Source organism: Equus quagga, chromosome 4 (genome assembly GCF_021613505.1).
Source record: "Equus quagga isolate Etosha38 chromosome 4, UCLA_HA_Equagga_1.0, whole genome shotgun sequence".
NCBI lineage: Eukaryota > Metazoa > Chordata > Mammalia > Perissodactyla > Equidae > Equus > Equus quagga.
Genome location: NC_060270.1, coordinates 36,395,520 through 36,414,290, shown reverse-complemented (window position 1 = coordinate 36,414,290; position 18,771 = coordinate 36,395,520). Strand labels below are relative to the sequence as shown.

Here is an 18,771-nt window from a genome sequence, read left to right as displayed (position 1 = left end):
GGGAGAGAAAAGAAGCAAGGTTTGGGTGCAAGAGCTTCAGTCTACTGATTGAATAACTAGAAGACTGGAGAAGACAGAAACCTTCTAGATGTTGTAGCCTTTCCCAGGCCTTATCTGGGACATAAAGAGGATCCCATTAATGGTAATAACCCAAGTTTCACTGGATTTTTCCCTTACTTGCTTACATAGGACTTAAGTACCTTGTGAAGCACCCTCCCTCCACCCCCCACATACATTTTTGAAGGAATCCCCAATGAAGAGTGGGGATCTCAAATAGCCTCATTATTAACGTCTGCTTTCCACTGACTCTGGCTAGACAAAGCAGTCTCCCACCTAGCATCTGCCGAGTATTACTTTATTGGTTAGCACTGTTTTCTCCTAAAAGACTGTGGTCCCCCACAGATGTCCAGGGGATACTGCCATATCCTTAAGGCACTGCCATCACCCACCAAGAGCTGCTATTTCTTGCTATAACTGAAGCTTTGGACTTCTCACGATTCCAAAGCTGCATATTGTTCTGTTCAGACAGTGCACTCTTCCTTTCCCTGTTGAGTTTCTACACTTTGTCAAAGGTAACAGAATGGCGCTGGTTATGGCCCAGTGTTTGACAGGTATTTTAGTGAAAAGAAGAGAAATGCCTCTCCACTCCTAAAAGGGTGGCTTTGTTATAGGCAGACTCAGACAAGAATCCTCCTTCCCTCATGACGTGTTTTCTCTCAGAGGCTCCTTAGTCTCTGCAAATTTGCTTCAGGCTTGCCCACCCTCCATTTCTTCAGATATGCCCAGACATGTCTGAATGGCAGCTTTAGTGCAAATTGGAACTCGATTACACAAAGATTCTAAGTATACGTGATGGAACTCCAAAATTAACATCTACCAGGAACATGATACCTTTGGGGAAAATACATTATTAATCAGTACCTGGTGTATTCCCAACATCCTGTTCCCTCTCCACGGAGGGAAACTCTTTTTGGAAATCTACTTCTTATTAGGTTCCAACCTGCAGAAGGTTCTCTTTAAGTTTCCCATTCCCATAATGGATATCAGAAGGTTTATTTCCTCTACAATTAAAAGAATCTCATCTGTGATATCTGATTCCTCACCACCAGAGGGAGGTATTCCTTTTCCTGCTTCCTTCTGTAAGTATTGTGCTAGGATCCACGGACATGTTTTGCACAAAAGAGGAAACATTAAGGCCCAAATTTGGCCCTCTCCCTTATTCTTTTTTGGTCTAACAACCCTTGATTGTCAATCTTTGGCCTCTTAAAGCTCAAATACTCTTCCTACTTCATATCTTTGATCTGTTGATTGAGAGAACAGCATTACATGGGGCTCAACCAAACCTGCATTTACTGCTTAGATACTGTCAGAGACTATTACCAAACAATGGGTAGTACATTCTGGATCTTGGCTTTCTGGTGACATTGTTTGGCAGGTTTGGCACCTAAAGGTCAGCTGACTGACAGAAATCTCTCTTTAATGGTCAGTCAACATACATATATATGAAGATCTAGCATATTTTAAACAGATAAGCAGGATGATCACTTCCTGAATAATTACAGTATAATTTCCTCTATAAAAATAAATGAGAAACAGCAAATTTGGGGAGAAATCTGTAATTTCACAATTGCTTAAGCATAACTTCCTCCGTGATGTAGAGAGATCATTTTTCACGTGAATCTAAAGGTAATAGAATAGATCTAGAGGAAGATTACACAATTAGAAACATTTAGTTACACATCTAGTCTTCACTGGAAATTATCTTAATCTCATTAGCTTCTTGGGACGATAGTCTATACACAATTTGAGGAAACATCTCCTGTAGCTGTTTTTCTAGAAACTGCCTGAAGACCATATTCCAGCAGAGATTTTTCTGCCCCCTAAAATTTCGATAAAAATGGCTTGAAATTCTATGCCCTGTAAAGTCTAATATCCTTTCTAAGGCTTCAGTGAATTCCTGGGAGATTTGTAATTTCATGGCTACTCTGGCTCTGCCTTCCTAAAATTCCTGGCCCCCAGGGGCCAGCCCAGTGGTGGAGGGTTAAGTTTACATGCTCTGCTTTGGTGGCCCGGGGTTCACAGGTTCAGATCTCGGGCGCAGACTTACACACTGCTCATCAAGCCATGCTGTGGTAGTGTCCCATATACAAAATAGAGGAAGATTGGCACAGAGGTAAGCTCACAGACAATCTTCCTCAAGCAAAAAGAAGAAAATTGGCAACAATATTAGCTCAGGGACAATCTTTCTCATACACACAGAAAAATTCCTGGCCCCCATCCCTACCATCTTGTGGTTCTTCCTTTGTCTTTGTCCTGTCATTCACCCAAACATGAAGGGCAACACCTTTCCTTGATTTCTAAAAAACAAAACAAATAAACAAAAACATTCATCCAAAGTCAAGGTGAATGTCAGAGACTTTACTAAAGGTTTAGGAAATTGGAAGCAGCTTACCTTTTGAACAACTGGAATCACATGTTAGATGTCCATCCCTGTCCTAAAAATTTTGTCAGACTGTGAAATTGTTTAGCCATATTCTTCCTCGTCCTCCTCCTCTTTTTCTGTTTTTTCCCTCACCCCAAATTCCTGTGTTTTTATTCCCATCTCTGCTGTCATGCCCCTTGAGTTTCTACTCCAAATATTTTCTCAAGAGATATTCAGAAACAAAACGTAAGAGGAATTCTGGTATCAACTGTAAAGGTGATCATATTTTCAGTGACACATGCTTGTACCATATGGTTATCAGAGCTGTTCTTTCTGATCAGGTTATCTCAGCCACTATCTTGACTTAAAAGTGAGCTCTTTGCTTCCAGAGGTGATGGCTAGTATGCCAGCTGTGGTGCTTCTGGTGGCCAGCACTGCACGGAAACTGGAAAAGAGGCAGCATTGCATATTGGACTAAATACAGAAGATGGAGTAGGGTGTGGGGTGTGCAGACACACTAGCTTGAGACATTTGCTATCACCAATAGTCATTGAACATCTCTTCTATAAGGGCCTTCAGTAGAAGCATGCAGAAAAAAAATCTTGTCCGTGATCCTATGGTTACATCAGGCATTGAAACTCCTAGGATATTAACAAAATCTTATGTGTCCTCGCCCAGGCTGAATGGAGAGAAGAAGTGAAGAAACACTTCGAGAAGATCAAAAGTGAAGGAACTTGTATACACCGATTAGATGAAGAACTGATTCGAAGGCGCAGAGAAGAGCTCAGGTCAGCTGGCCCCTCCTTCTCCACCTCTTCTCGTCCCCAGGTCTTCTGATATTAGCAGGAACCCTGTTTGTGAATCACCATTGCACTTTCTACACACCTTTCACCTCTGCCATTTATTATTATTCTCTTTAAAAGTTGCCCTAAAAGTTAGCCCTCCTTTATATTGCTGTCTTATCCTCTCCCCCCAACTCTGTCATCCTCCTTTATTATATCTCTCCAATTCCTGAAGCAATGGTATTAGTTCATTCAGCCCCTGTCCTAGGTGCCATGGAAGGCCAGAAATTTATAAGATGTGGTCCCTGGTCTCAAGATGCTTATAATTTATTAAGGGATACAGGACATAGTTGTAGATAACCACTATATTATGCAGGATCTATACCATGGATAAGTATAAATGAGTGATCATGATGTCAGCTCTAGCTGCATATTTCATTAACATATGAGTATATTATACTGTATTCTAATTAAGGTATTGCCAACATGACACAAAGTCTACAAATTATACACAGATCACAGTAAGATTTTATCTCTGGCCCTCCTGCCTATTCTGTATGGCTGGATGTGGCCCTTCAGGACAAACCAAGTGGAGAGCTTAGATTTCCCATCTCCCACTCTGTCTTGTCCGAGTCATTGCATCAGACAAGGGAGCCTTAAATTTAGAGAGCCCTCAGAGAAATATTTTTGAGATAAACCATCCTGATTCTTATTTCATTAGAGCTGTCCTCTTTTCTCTCTCAAATTAGTCAGCTTCGCTGATCCTGTGTTTTCTTTGATAGGCATGCTTTGGATATTCGTGAACACTATGAGAGAAAACTTGAGCGGGCTAATAATTTGTACATGGAACTGAGTGCCATCATGCTGCAGCTAGAAATGCGGGAGAAGGAGCTCATTAAGTATGCATCCAGCCCACGGTCTGTCCTTATTGATTTGGGCCCATCAATCAGCAGGAATGTATCACTCTTCCATGTTGCTGCTACTCAGAACTGGCAGATATTTTATTCACTCACCCAGCATTCCTTAAGGGATGTGCTGTGCACATGTCCCTGGCCCTGGTGAGGTTTACTGTGGAATGGAGTTGCTGCGAAGCTGGTTATAGAGGAACATTCACTTGACAGGCATTTTCACCCTGTTGAATGCCTCAGACAAGGGGTCCTCATTCCAAGAAGAGCTTGGTGTGGATGAGTGGGAGCTTATTGCCCACTGGGGAGGTACAGTGGCTGCTGAAAGAGATTTCAGGTCATTCTGATAATGACAAAAGAACCCTGGGGTCCTGACCAAAACAGCAACTGAAAATAAGTAGGACTTCTGCCACTGCATTGAGTCTCCCACAAGGTGTGTCAGGGGGTGGGAAGGTCAGGCTCTGATGCCATTGGTGAGCTGAAGAGCACAATGATGTCAGATTAGTTTGAATTTAGTATATATTTTTTTCCCTTTTTTAACTCAAATAACAGCCTTATTATTCAAATAGCCTGTATCCGTTGGGTGTGGCCAGAGTCTGTGGGTAGAATTAGCCTGGGAAAGCATCTTGCCCATTTTTTTCTGTCTACAGTGATTGAGATGTGGCTTTTTCTTTCATTCTGCAGGCGAGAGCAAGCAGTGGAAAAGAAGTATCCTGGGACCTACAAACGACACCCTGTCCGTCCAATAATCCACCCTAACGCCATGGAGAAACTCATGAAGAGGAAAGGCGTGCCTCACAAACCGGGGATGCCGACCAAACGGTGGGAGCCTGCACCAACCTACTGTGCAGATAAATGGGAAAATATCCCCCTCAAGATACATTATCAGAGGATGGTGGGTGTGGCCACTCTATTCTTCATCATTAGTACACTTGCCTCTAGATAAAACAGGCAGAAAGGTGAGAGAGTGTGCACCATGAAGTCAAGAAATCTAGTTTTTACTATCTGAGGCATAGATATTCATTGTCTTAGCATGGAATAGTAAAAGAGAAATAAACTGGGGGCCAGACAGACCTGAATTCAAATCCCAGCTCTGTCTATTATAAGCTGTGTGATTTGGGCCATGTCATTTGACCTCTTTCAACCCCTTGGGTAAAATGATATAAATCTAGCACATGAAATTTCTTTTTCTTTTCTTTTTTTTTTTTTTGGTGAGGAAGATTTGCCCTGAGCTAACATCCATTGCCAATCTTCCTATTCTTTTACTTGAGGAAGATTAGCCCTGAGCCAATATCTGTGGAGTAGGTCCACACCCAGGATCCAAACCTGCGAACCTGGGCTGCCGAAGTGGAACACACAGAACTTTAACCACTCGACCATGGGGCTGGGCCCCTTCTTTTTCTTTTTTTGATCCCTAGTGCACAGAAGTAGGTTAACTATAATTCTTGGTTTATTCAACATTGGTCCAGGCATGTCCCATTTTTATTTATTCACTTAGTTAGTTCTTTTTAATAACGTAGTAAGTGCCTGTAAATCCAACACCAAAATCAAAGGCAGAGGCTTTGATAATGACCTGCATTGAACCATATGGTTCCCATCATTCCACTCCTGCATGGACTGTTGTGAAGTTTAAATAAGATAACATGTGAAATCACCTAGCAAATTATAGGTGCTCAAAAAATAGGTTTTTAAATAGTTAAAAAAAAAAAAAAGATTGCCCTTTCCCCTAATTATAACACATTTTCCTTATGTTAGTTTAATCTTGGAATGCTCTTCCAGTCAGTTTTTATTACCAACCTCTACCAGAGCCTCATTCCTCCCAAACAATGGAGAGTTTGATTCCATCCTAAGTTAATGTAAAGGAAAGAAAGAGCCCTAAAGCTGGGGTGTGGCCCCAACAGTGAGACTTGAGCTAAATGCAATAAAAGTAAAGGTAATGAGAAAATGCAACCCAAAATGTATTTAAGGCTTTCAGAATGGTGGCCATTCTACCATAGCATGACTAAATCTATCATGCTAAATCTAAACTACTAATGAGGAACTACATGGAATAATTCCAATTTTGCTTTTATTTACCATGCCTGACCATCTTCTGGTCAAGTTCTGAGAAATGGTTTTCAGAGGGCATCTGGCAAAATGCTCTGGGAATCCCAACACCTCTTTCTTTGGTGTACTGGTTAGGGATGGAGTCCACCTGCTGGCTTTCCCCTGCGCTCTGCCTACAGCTAAAACTAAGAGCACTGGGGAAGAAAATAGTTTAATTTTTCAAAATATGAGCTCATGTTTACTTTTATTTTGGCTGTGAGAAATATGTTTGAAAGAGTTTGACACCACCAGTAGATGTTTAGTCAACATGCTAGCTGAACTGTCCAGAAGGCAACCTGGAGTGGGTATTAGAGCTGTGAAGAGTTGTGCTTTCAGTTGATTGGCCCTTGAAGGATTGAAGTTTTGGATTATTTGGACAGTCCATTGATTATGAAGTCAGAAGTCCAGTGACCTCTGAGCAGATCAGAGAGGAGAAACCCATCCTCCACCCTTCTCCTAGGTTTCAGTTTGTATTTGGTTAGGGACCAAAAAGAAGATAGTCAGAGTTCAGTTATGGATCCACCAAGCCTGTCACAAGTGAGTGTAGTCCAGTAAGATAGTTTAAATGCCTCATAATAAGGAAAGCTTGGAATGGGGAAAGAACTACGCCTTGGTGTCCAGAAACTTGCATTCAAGTTATGAGTTCTGCCACTTACTAGCTTTGCAATGGACACAAGCCAATTAACCTCTATGATCCCTCAGTGCCCTTATCTGTAAAATGGATATTGAAATAGTAGGAAGCAAGTACTTTATATGTTGTAAAGTGCTTTGTAAACTGTGAAGTGCCATATCAATGTTATTCTGTGATTTTGTCACTGCCAGCTTCAATAAAAGCAGCCTTCACCTGACTGTGACACTTTCACCTCAGCTCTCTTATAGAGCCCACCCTAGCCAGTCACTGTGTAGGTAGATGCCACTTACTGGGCCTTGGAGGGCTGTCTTGCCTCAGTAAAAGCCCCAGGGCCTCCTCAATCCAGATACCTCTGTGGCACAAGTTGGCCAGCTGACCATAGAACTGTGAATCCGACACAGGACACTGCTGATGGCAGCACAATACTCTACCCACCTTCTCATAAACCAGTAACACCTGGAACCGCTGTGCTAAGACAAGGCTTTAACTGTACTTCTCCTGAAGGAAAAGAGAAACCCATCTCCTACTGCCTAATGCCTGCTAATTTCCTATGAGCCCTGGCTATTCAAAGTGTGGTCATCAGTTCAGCATCATCTGAGAGTGTGTTAGAAATGCAGACTCTTAGGCCCCATCTCAGGCCTACCCAATCATTTTAACAAGCTCCCAAGTAATCTGTATGCACTTTCAAGCTCTGCTTTGACTATCCAATAAGCCAGACTGGAAGTTAGGAGAGGCTTCTTGTCTGGATTCTACCAGTAATGGGCTGTGAGACTATAGGCCACTTCAGCTGGGCTTTGGGCTCCTCATCACATAGGGTGGAGGCAGGACTGTATCTGTGGTTTCCAGGCAAGGTCTGGGACACCCTAGGGCTTGCATAGAAGAGTCTCAGGGACTACTGCAGGGGTAGAGAGGACGAGGAGGGCATGACCGGCCCACTGGGCACTCGAAAATATGGCTGTGAGAGGACCTCCTCCCTTTAGGAGCATGGTAGAAGGCCAGCGTCACTCCTCGTGAGCCCTTCTCTTGCTGGCTCTGCTCAGCCTCTTGGGCTGTGTACTATTTCCCCCTTCTTCTCCCCTTACCCCTTTCCCTCACCCCTTTAAACATTTTTTGAGTACCTACTATGAGCAAGACTCTTTGCTAGTGTTCTTCACGTACAAAGATGGATGTGACATAATCCTAGCCTTCAAGGAGACCGTCTAGACCAAACTCCCTGAATTTAGCCTCTTGCCTAATTAACCTGAGGTTTCCTCCTCTGGTACCAGACCTCTGTCCTTTGTGACTCCCCGTGGGATCTATCCAGATCCATCATCAGACAGATTTGTGATTGTGGGCAAACAGCCATGCCTATGCCTTGCCTATTGGCACTAGGCTGATAGCTGATACTATGAGGAAGAGATCAAGAAACATGTAGGACAGAATTAGAATTTAAAAGAGATTGAGTACCTTGGCTAGTGGGGCACAGAATAAAATCCAAAAGGAATAAAGGGAATCCTCTATAAGGGGACAGTTAGGTTGTTTCTAACTTTCTATTTTAAACAATACTGTAATATAACATCTTCAAACACACATCTTTGTGCACATCCATTATCTCCATTGGATCAATCCCTGAATGTGTGACTGCTGACTCAAAGGGTATGTGTATTTTAAAGCTTGGGATACATTTCCCCAAACTTGAATTTGTTTTCATGTGTTTAAAACCAAACTTGTTCTTTTCTCCCAGGCCAGATCTGTTACGATCTGAAGGTATCCCCAGTATGGAGGTGGCTCCCACTGCATCCCCTTTGTCCGGAAGTCCCAAAATGTCCACCTCAAGCAACAAGAGCCGGTATCGCAGCAAACCACGCCACCGCAGAGGGAACAGCAGAGGCAGCCATAGTGACTTTGCAGCAATCTTGAAAAGCCAGCCAGCCCAGGAAAATTCAGCCCATCCCACTTATCTAGACCAGGCTCAATCCCAATACCCTTCTCCCCATCACCATAATCCTCTGCAGCAGCAATACCAGCAACCCCCTCCTGCCACGTCTCAGAGTCACCATCCCAGACTCAATATGCACGGACAGGACATTGCAACCTGCGCCAACAACCTGAGGTATTTTGGCCCAGCAGCAGCCCTGCGGAGCCCACTCAGCAACCATGCTCAAAGACAGTTGCCTGGCTCTAGCCCTGACCTCATCTCCACAGCCATGGCAGCAGATTGTTGGAGAAGTTCTGAGCCTGACGACGGCCAGGCTGGCCCCTGGGACTGTTGTCAGGCTGACCCTTATGACCCCTGCCTCCAGTGCAGGCCAGAACAGTGTGGGTCCTTAGACCTACCCTCTGCTGAGCCAGTGGGGAGGAGCCCCGACCTTTTCAAGTCACCAGCACACAATACCCTCTCAGAAAATGCCCAAGGTTCTGAGAAAATGGAAGAAAACGAATTCAACGGCTGTCGGTCTGCATCCTCCCTTGGCATCCCTCATCACATCACCCCCCCAATGCTACCTCGAAAAACAAGGCCCCTTCAAAAGGTGAGCTGTAGTGACAACAGCTGTGTGTGTCACTGCCTTCCAGGAATGTCAGAGCCTCTCATGTTATTTGCACTATAAAACATACATAAAATATGCATTTTGTAAAAGGATGAGATAAAAGCATAAGCAGAAGTTTCTTTTCCTTTAAACACTTTCTTTCAACACTGCTTCAGTGATGGACATGGGAATACACTTTGGAACTGCTGACCCAGGGGACTGATTCAAATGTATATAATTTATAAATAGATAAATAACCAGGTATTGGGGAAATGTAATCAAAATAGTTTGGAAACCACTACCCTAGCCTAGTCCTGAGGGATGTTGCAAGAAGGAAAGATCGCATTATAAAACCCATTTGGGAAGCAGTATCTTCCGTCCCCTCCAGGAGATTCCCAGTGCATGGTAACAAATCCTAGGCTTTGAGAAATCATGCAGTAACCTTGTGTAATCCAGCATTTCCCTCACTCATTTCACCATACTTCACAGTATATTTTGGAAAACATTACCCTCATGACCCAGCCAGTTCTCAGTCATTGAATCCTGTTCCTCTCCTCCTCACCCACTGGCTGCCTAGGGTTTATTAGCTGGGAGGCAGTCTTCTACAGTGGTTAGAGCAGCACGAGCTTGGGAGTCAGGCAGACCTGCATTCAAAGCCAGGCTCTTCCACTTAGAACCTCTATGAACCTTGGTGTCCTTGTCTATAAAATGAGGCCAATAGTGGATGCTGTCTCACTGGTTGATGTGAAGATTAAATGAGTTAATTAATATAAAGCATTTAGAACAGGGCCTGGCACATAGCAACCTTCCAAAAATGTAACCTCGCCTTGCTAATAAGTTAAAAATAAGATTATGTATGAAAAGTATTTAGTACCTGGTAAACGGTCAATATGAAGTATTCTTTCATCTCATCATTCATTAGGAGTTTAGTTGAAGGAATGAAAGAGTCTAAAACGTAAATGAACATGTTTTGGTCAACTAGACATTTAATAGAAAAGAAGTTGAAGCTGAGGGCTGCTGTCAGAACTGTATTTCCTCCCCCACATACAGTGCCGCTGCTGCTGACTAAGAATTCTCAGATGTTAAATTGCATTTCAGGTGGTGCAGTGAATTTGGGTTAATCCATTCTCTGCTCCCACTACACCTATGGCCAATAACATGTATTTTTTTAATAACAACTTTATCGAGATATAATTCATGTACCATATAGTTCTCCCATTAAGTGTACAACTAGTGCTTTTATTCACAGAGTTGTGCAACCATCACCAAAACCAATTTTAGAATATTTTCATCATCCCACAAAGAAGCCCTGCACCCTTTAGGAATCACTCCATTCCCTGGTCCCCTGCCAAGTAACATGTATCTTTGAATCATCCTGATGCCATCTATGGGTCTGCAGGCCACAAAACACACACCTTATACATTTGGCTTCATTGGAACCATTCTCCCACAGAGCAGTTCAACTTCTCTTTCCTGAGATACACTCCCACAGGTACTCCTAGGGTAAAGTGCTCATCTCAGCCAGGTAACTTCATCCCTGTCTTTCCTACTCAAAAAGCTTATCAGAATACACATGGATAAGAGTGACAGTATTTTACAACTGACTTTAAAAGTAAATTATCCTCAATCTTTGATACCATTACTTGGACCCAAATACCCACCTCACAAGGGATTGTAGCTATCCAGTGCATCACGATGCTGTGGTTAAGGACAGTTGATCTTAGTGTGGCTGTTCTTATGCCCTTGAAGAGAGTTGGAATCTTCCCTGTAAGGGAAGATTCATCTTCTCAGACAGGACACTTGCCCTGCCCTTCCAGATCAACCACGGAGCCCTGGCAATCACAAGGCCTCAGACATCCCAACCAGAGCTCCCTTATATCTGCCAACATGCTGACTCAATAATGTACTAAGCACCTGTTTTGTATGCAGCATTGTATTAATGGTAAAATAGGAATACAATATAAGATATGGTCTGACCCTCAAATAATGTATGTCTTAGTAGTGGAGGTGATACACACATAATAAATATAATAGTGAAAAAGTGATTGGTAAGTAATAGGGGAAAAGTTGTTGGGCTTTGAAGAACTGACAGATCACTTCTTGGTGGAATCTCTATGTCAATTGAGTCTGGAACCACTAATGACAATGATTACAGGAGATCACCCCAAAATCCAAGACCTCTAGTTTCCCCTCTCCATCACGCACCTCTGGACATTTTCATGGAGCCTTCACCTCCCTGAGGGCAAAGATAACGTTTTACTCAGTTCTGTGTGTCTTCCAGTATCTAGTACAGGTCTGTCATTATGGACACCCAGGAAAAGTTGCCAAATGAGTGAATGACCCTTAGCAAGCTGCTACTCAGTGTCTTTTGATGATAATTAAATCTTTTACAAGAACTGTGTGTGTGTGTATGTGTGTGTGAGAAAGAGAAATCAAACTTTTCTCCTTGTTCTCAGAGTGGAGATGACTCCTCAGAAGAGGAAGAAGGAGAAGTGGACAGCGAAGTTGAATTTCCACGGAGACAGAGGTAAAACCAACAAGCACATGTGATTGCTTTCAGTGTAATGGGGGAAGATCCTGAGTTTGCCACACTTCCTGTTCAGTCACAGGTCACTAACAGCCACCTTATAGGGAAATTTGAACTCACTGTGTTCATGGTTTCCCATCACCACATTTTGGCAGCTGGTTATGCACAGCAGATCCAAGTTCATCAGAATTCATTTCAGAGGAACTTCAAGATGAGGAGCATAAGTACACATTCAAGGTTACAATTGAGAATATAGCGGGCAATTTATGAGGGATGGCCATGCTGTTTTGGGGGTAATTCTATTGGTTTCTCTGTATTCGTCTACTCGGGCTGCCATAACAGAATAACACAGACAGAGAGGCTTAAACAATGGAAATTTATTTCTCACAGTTCTGGAGGCTGGGAAATGCAAGATAAAGGTTCCTGGTGAGAACTAGCTTCCTGGCTTGCAGATAGCAGCCTTCTTGCTGTGTCCTACATGGCGAGGAAGACAGAAAAAGGGAGAGAGATCTTCTTCTTATCAGGCAGAGTCCTGTCAGATTAGGGCCCCACCCTTATGACCTCATTTAACCTTAATTACCTCCCAAAGACCGAAGCTCCAGATTCAGTCACCTGGGGGTAGGCCTTCAACATATGAATTTGGCGGGGGAGGAAGGGACACAGTTCAGTCCATAGCACTCTCCATGCCTTGAATTTTATACCTCAAATTAATTATAGTTAGATGAGTTGACTCTTCCTCAACAGAGTCTTAGGAATAACTTCCTATTTAGCCAAGAGATGGTAACTTGGCTTGTAGGATTAAAAAAGGACCACACCCGCCTACTTCTAGAATAGAGCTGCTCCTAAGTAGAAGTAAGGAAGGTAGTTTTCTTTGTCCCAGGAGGGCTTTTCTGCTAATAGACATTCCCTTGAAGAGTAGGGCTCTAAGAATCCCCAGGGAGGTTTGTGTACCTACCCAGAAAGAGGAATTCTCGGCAAACCAAGGGACTCCTAGTCTGTTGGTAAGTTGTACTCTGGGTCCCCACGCTGTGCACAAAATTGTAATCTGTTCTCATCCCCTGAGCTGTTCCTGCCATGTCATTATTGCTGTCTTAGTGTCTGCTTGGACACTATGTTTTCTCCTGTGCAGCGAGACTGAGCCTGAGTAAAATGTCTTTTCACTCTCTGAACTCATTCTGCTGGCATCACAATTATGTTACTTCCAGCTTTTGTTCCTATGACACACCATGAGCTCAGGACACCTAACGCCTTCTCACCTTTATTTTTGCCATAATGCAAATTATATTTATGTTCTTACCACATGGTTTTGCTTTTTGCATTATAACATTCTTCTCCCTGTCTCCCTTCTGGATCATCAGCTTTGTGTCCTACTTTAACTTCCCTTTCCTACCTGGGCTCCCTCATCTTCTTTCCATGCGTCCTTGATCCCCCCACCCCCAGCCCATCACCTGGCTTAAACATCTGCCAGGATCAGATCATAGCCATCAAATTGCTTTGCACTAAGAAATACAGAAAGATGAGACAATGGCAGAGGAAAAGAGCAGTCTTCTTTTATTATTTGTTTTGTTTGTTTTGTTTTCAAAACCAGTATAAGCTAACAGCATTCTTATTTGCTAGGCTACTTATAAACAATGGGAAAGAAATGAGGAACTTTTACAAATCTCCCCCTCCCCCAGCCCTGCCCCAAGCTTTGCCTCATTGGAGCTAAACCCAGCTGTTAGCTGGAATGAGCCACTCACTGGCTGGGGAGTGTCCCCAGCTGCACAATGAGAGTTCCTTCCAAGCTTATTCCTGCTGGGGGGTCCGTGGACGGGGGTGGTGAGGGCACACAGCCTTCCAGGGCTGCCATGCCCAATGGGACCTGCAGCTGTGGGGGGAGGGAGGTAGAGGACTCCGAGGGGCCTGTGAGTAGACCTCGCTCAAGCTGCAGCTCTGCCTTCTCTGATGGTGTGGCCTGGAACAAGTCACTTTTCTCTGGCTCCAGTTATCTGATCTGGGAAATGAGTCAGACCAGAGAATCTCCAAAGTCTGTTTCACGTAAGAACCCAGGATTCTATGAATAAGAAGCATAATTTCAATTTGAACATTTCCATACCATGCATACGTGTACACAGGATAATTAGACCAGCCAATTTTTTTAAAAACCATTGGTAGCCATCAGCTTTGGAGTGTAGTGTTTGGCCACATAAACATGTAAACCAAATGAAAAGGGAAATTCACATTTCCTTCTCTGTTGCTTTAAAGTTAAATAGTTTCTACCTATCTGGATTTGATTCTCCCTCAGGGGCAGGAAAAAAACGAGATGACCTCGCACCAAAGCTATGATTGACAGACAAGGAAAGGAAAGTAGTTGTTCCTGTGATGAAGTTCCTCTGGTTCTTTGTGGTTCTAGGCCCCATCGCTGTATCAGCAGCTGCCAGTCATATTCAACCTTTAGCTCTGAGAATTTCTCTGTGTCTGATGGAGAGGAGGGAAATACCAGTGACCACTCAAACAGTCCTGATGAGTTAGCAGATAAACTTGAAGACCACCTGGCGGAGAAACTAGACGAGCTGCTGTCCCAGACGCCGGAGATCCCCATTGAGATATCCTCACATTCGGATGGGCTCTCTGACAAGGAGTGTGCTGTGCGCCGCGTGAAGACACAGATGTCTCTAGGCAAGCTGTGTGCGGAGGAACGTGGCTATGAGGTGGGGCTTCTCTTCCCTTCTCCTCTCATCACTTTTCCCTCCCTATAGCTCCTTTGGGTTAGAACATGCTCAAGTCCCTAGGGCCTTTATATTTATCATTTAGTATATAAGATAAAACAACTGCCTCCATGAAGTAAGTAGAAGGACAGAGATCAATGGAGCTCCCTGAAATGCGGGCCATGCTACCAAATGAGGCACAAACATTAAACTGCTCAGGAACCCTTCATTCCAAGATTTAACTCACACATCACCTTCTCCCGACCCCCTCTCCCAACCTGGTTAAGGACATGAGCCTCCCTCCTCCATGTCCCACTGTCCCCTGGACAATGCTGTCATAGCACATGTAACACTATAGTGCATTCAGTGCCTTTTGAGAGGCAGGATAGCATAGCGGTTGAAAGTGTATACCCTAGAATCTGACTGCCTAGATGCAAATCCCAGCCTTAGCCTTCCCACTTAGTTACCGTGTGACTTTGGGCAAGCCACTTAACCTCTCTGTAGGTCAGTTTCCTTATCTGTAAAATGGGTATGATAACAGCATCTATTTCATAGGGTTGTTGTGAGGATTAAATGGATTAATAGATATAAAGTACTTACGGCTGGCTGTGTCTAGAACATAGTAAATGCTATATAAGTTGGGGGGGGTGCTGGTACTGTTATAATTGTCATCGTCATCATCAACATCATCATTATGTGTCTTCCTTCTCCAGAAGCCCCACAAGGAAAGGACCTGGTCTCACTTATCTTCATAGCCCACTTACCCAGCAACTCAGCACAGTACCTGTGGTGTGGGAGGTGTTCAATATACGTTTACTCAGTAAATGCAGAAATAAATTGTTTTATTTTGTCCTCACTTTGCAGAATCCTATGCAGTTTGAAGAATCGGACTGTGACTCTTCAGATGGAGAGTGTTCTGATGCCACAGTTAGGACCAATAAACACTACAGCTCTGCTACTTGGTAATGAAAGAATACCCATCCTGAAGATCTCCTCACTTCCCTGGCATTTCAAATCCACCCCAACCCAGACTCTTCCCACTCTCTCCCTGCTTTTTTGGCTAGGAAGAGAGCTGCCCTATCTTTCTTCCCCCTAGAAATGAGCTGCAATAACAGGAACATGAGACTTCGCAAATCTCTGGAAAAAAATATCCAAATGAAATTAAGTCTCACGAACATTTCAATCAAGAATGGCAGGGATCTATTTTATTGAATATTCTAGCTACTGTAACATTGATATTTATTTTTGTTTGACATTTTAACACTTTGTACTGTAAAGAGTGAACTATATATGATATATAGAGAGAAACAATAATTTCTTGCAAAAAAAAAAAAGACAGAGAGAGAGAGAAAGAAAGGAAGAATGAAACGAAAGAAGTGGAAGTTAGGAGCAACATCCTTGGGAACTGGTGGGGCCAGGAGGTATTATTGCTACTTGAACAGGGGACCAGTCCTTTTGGCCGTAAGTGACTGAAGAAGAGCCAGAGCAAGACATATTGAGCATTTTAGAAAACAAAGAAGGGCAAAAGAAAAGCAATTCTAGGTAATTCGTGAACAGACCACATTAAGTTCAACCAGCTTACCCAGATGGGTGATGAACATGACCTAGAAAAGTTTGGTGACAAGATATTTGCACCCAAGGTCTTTGAGGGCATATACTTCCTCTAGGAGGAAAAAGAAAACTGTGTACGTGGAAGCTGATTTCATTTCTAAAATTTTAAGCAGCATTTGGTCATAAGACTTATACAGTTAATGTCAAACCTTGTCCTTGACAAATACTTCCCTTTCAATGCTGTCATTGTCATTACCTTGACAAATGTGTTACCTTGACCAATATGTTAATTTTTCAGACTCAAGTGCCATTTTCTTGTAGCCTATTTCCTTTCCACCTGTTGCTACTTCATTTAGGAAAAAAGGAGGAGGGGTGGGCCTGAGGAGAGAAGGATAAGAGAGAAAGGAAATTTACAACAGTGCTGGAAAAGCAATTGTGGGATTTGAGGAAATACCTTCTCAGAATGTCTCAGTTCGGCTACATGGAGAAGATGGGGTCAACCCTCCCTGGAACCAAGCTGCTTGTCTACCAGAGTCATATTGATTTAAACCGGACAACAGACTTTGAAGGCAGCTAGGATGTGTGTGAGTCTGTCCAGTGTCCAATCCCAAGCCATTCCCCTTGTTTTTACTCATTAATACATTCTATCCTGGAAGCTTTAGTGACTGGCTACCACTATCAGAAGAAAGGCAAAAGAAGCAACTTGCAAAACGCAACCTCTCTCCCGCCACAATAGCATTTTTGTTAATTGCTACTTGTAAAATGTATTTTAGTTCACTTTGCTTCGATGCAGTTTTGAATAATTGGATTTGAAAATTTATGGAAAGAACAAGTGATGCTGAGCAGCGATTGGAAAGAGTTTACATTGTCCAAGGCATGAGGTCCTTCCTGTCTCCACGGTCATGGGCTCTGAAAAGCATCCCAAGGTACTTCATGGTGCCTCGGCTTTAAGGACATTTTTATCTAATATTTTATATAAAAACAGATGTTGGCCTAGTTCCTGTCTCTGTCTCCAAGATGGGTTACTGTCAAACAACCTACCTAGGCTCAAGACCTGAAGAAGATGGCTAGACTCTCTGACGCCACATCATACTGGATTTGGAAAGACTGACATACAGGTATTAAACCATTTCCAACGCAGATGAAAACGTTGCCCTCCTCTGGGTTTCACTGATTGCATCAGCCAAAAAGGAAAGCAGGAGGGAAGATAGAGCAGCTCCTTTTGCTTGTTTGATCCCCTCCATTTGTTTACACTTTATGTTGAAAATTGATTTAAAATTTAGTGTCTATAATTTATAGCTCTTAGGTAGGATGAAGGAAAATGTTTAACTTATACAGAGAGCAGTATTGTTTGCATTAAATTATTCCATTTTGTATAAATTCTGTAGCTGGACTACATGAAAGATCTTAAGTTATGGCATTATTATCATTGTTATTTTATTTTATAATTATTATTCTCATGTTCTGTCGATCAGAAGGTATGGTTTACGGTATAGTACAATGATTGTGTTTATTGCTAACCATGAATTATTATGGATTTTTATGATTTTTATGATGGAATGAAAATAGAACTGCCATTTGGAAGCTCCCTGGTATTCATCCTCTCGTTGTCTGTGTACAACTACAATCATCTGAGGATGAGCGTTCTGCCCTGGCGCCCAGTGGATACATTGTGATTCTGACTTGATCAGGAAAGCTCCTGGCTGGGCAGATGACTGAGTGGATGGACAAAGACTTCAAAAGCTGTAAACTTTCTCAAGTTTCTTAAGAAATAAAATCATGGGACTATATTAGAAGCAAAAAGAGAATTATTTAATGCCCTGAGAGGAACAGACCTGGACAGTTTCTGCAGGGGGCCCATGGGTCAGATCGTTTCAAGAACTCGCAGCATAGTTTGTAATCTCCATCCTGCCAGATGGATCCCACAAAACCAACCTTTTTTCTCCTAGTTGGGAGTAGCAAAGAAACTAAAAAAAAAAAAAAGGATATGAAGATAGATAGATATATCTATCTATCTATCTATCTTCATATATATATATATGGCATGACATAAAATGCCTAGCTGTGATGTGATCCCATGACAAGACTAGAGAAATTCTAGAATGAGGCCTAGTCAACTTAGAGGATCATAGGGCTGGAGAAGTACCTTGAAAGTCCATATTTTCCATCCTCGGACTTTGGACCACACTGTACTGTGAATCTCTCTGGTTTGTTACAGAGAGCCGACAACTGTGTCCTCTTTCTGTCCAACATAAAACACTGACACTTCAGTTTGTCCAGTTCTTGCCCACCTAGTGGCAAAAGAGAAACACGAGGGTCAACATCTGTCTTACACCTTTCAGTGATGGTCTTCCTAGAAAACCCACACCTGATACCTCATTATTTTGGTAGGTTCTTTAAATTTCCATCTTGACTATCTGTCATGATAATGCCATATACCTATCTGGATTCACTTTTATGAACATGTTCGAGTAATAGACAGTGTTGAATCATCAGTCACTGTATTGTCAAGAGTTGAATAAAGTTCCACAGTGAACATTTTATTTTTTAGTAGAAGTGACTAGAGGCTTCAGAGAAGAACAGTGTCTTTAGGTTAAAAAGAGAAATGCCTTTGTATCCGGGCCTTGCCCTTCGCTGCCTGCCTTGAGCTAACCAGGACAATTTTGAATTGGTG

At 42.8% G+C, this 18,771-nt stretch overlaps 1 protein-coding gene across 9 annotated transcripts in view; it reads left to right on the top strand.

Moving 5' to 3' along the window:
* Positions 1-18,250, top strand: part of MAP3K13 (mitogen-activated protein kinase kinase kinase 13) — a 152,333-nt gene extending 134,083 nt beyond the window's left edge. For 8 of the 9 annotated variants that reach the window (XM_046659754.1, XM_046659760.1, XM_046659756.1 and 5 more), the window contains 7 exons: positions 3,101-3,210; positions 3,987-4,103; positions 4,794-4,931; positions 8,549-9,335; positions 11,789-11,859; positions 14,252-14,549; positions 15,411-18,250. In XM_046659754.1, the coding sequence (XP_046515710.1) occupies positions 3,101-3,210; positions 3,987-4,103; positions 4,794-4,931; positions 8,549-9,335; positions 11,789-11,859; positions 14,252-14,549; positions 15,411-15,512 (1,623 nt within the window). In that variant the 3' untranslated portion in view covers positions 15,513-18,250. Of the gene's footprint in view, positions 1-3,100; positions 3,211-3,986; positions 4,104-4,793; positions 4,932-8,548; positions 9,336-11,788; positions 11,860-14,143; positions 14,550-15,410 lie in introns of those variants that run through there. The other variant, XM_046659761.1, reaches the window with a different exon arrangement.
* Positions 18,251-18,771: the final 521 nt, after the last annotated feature.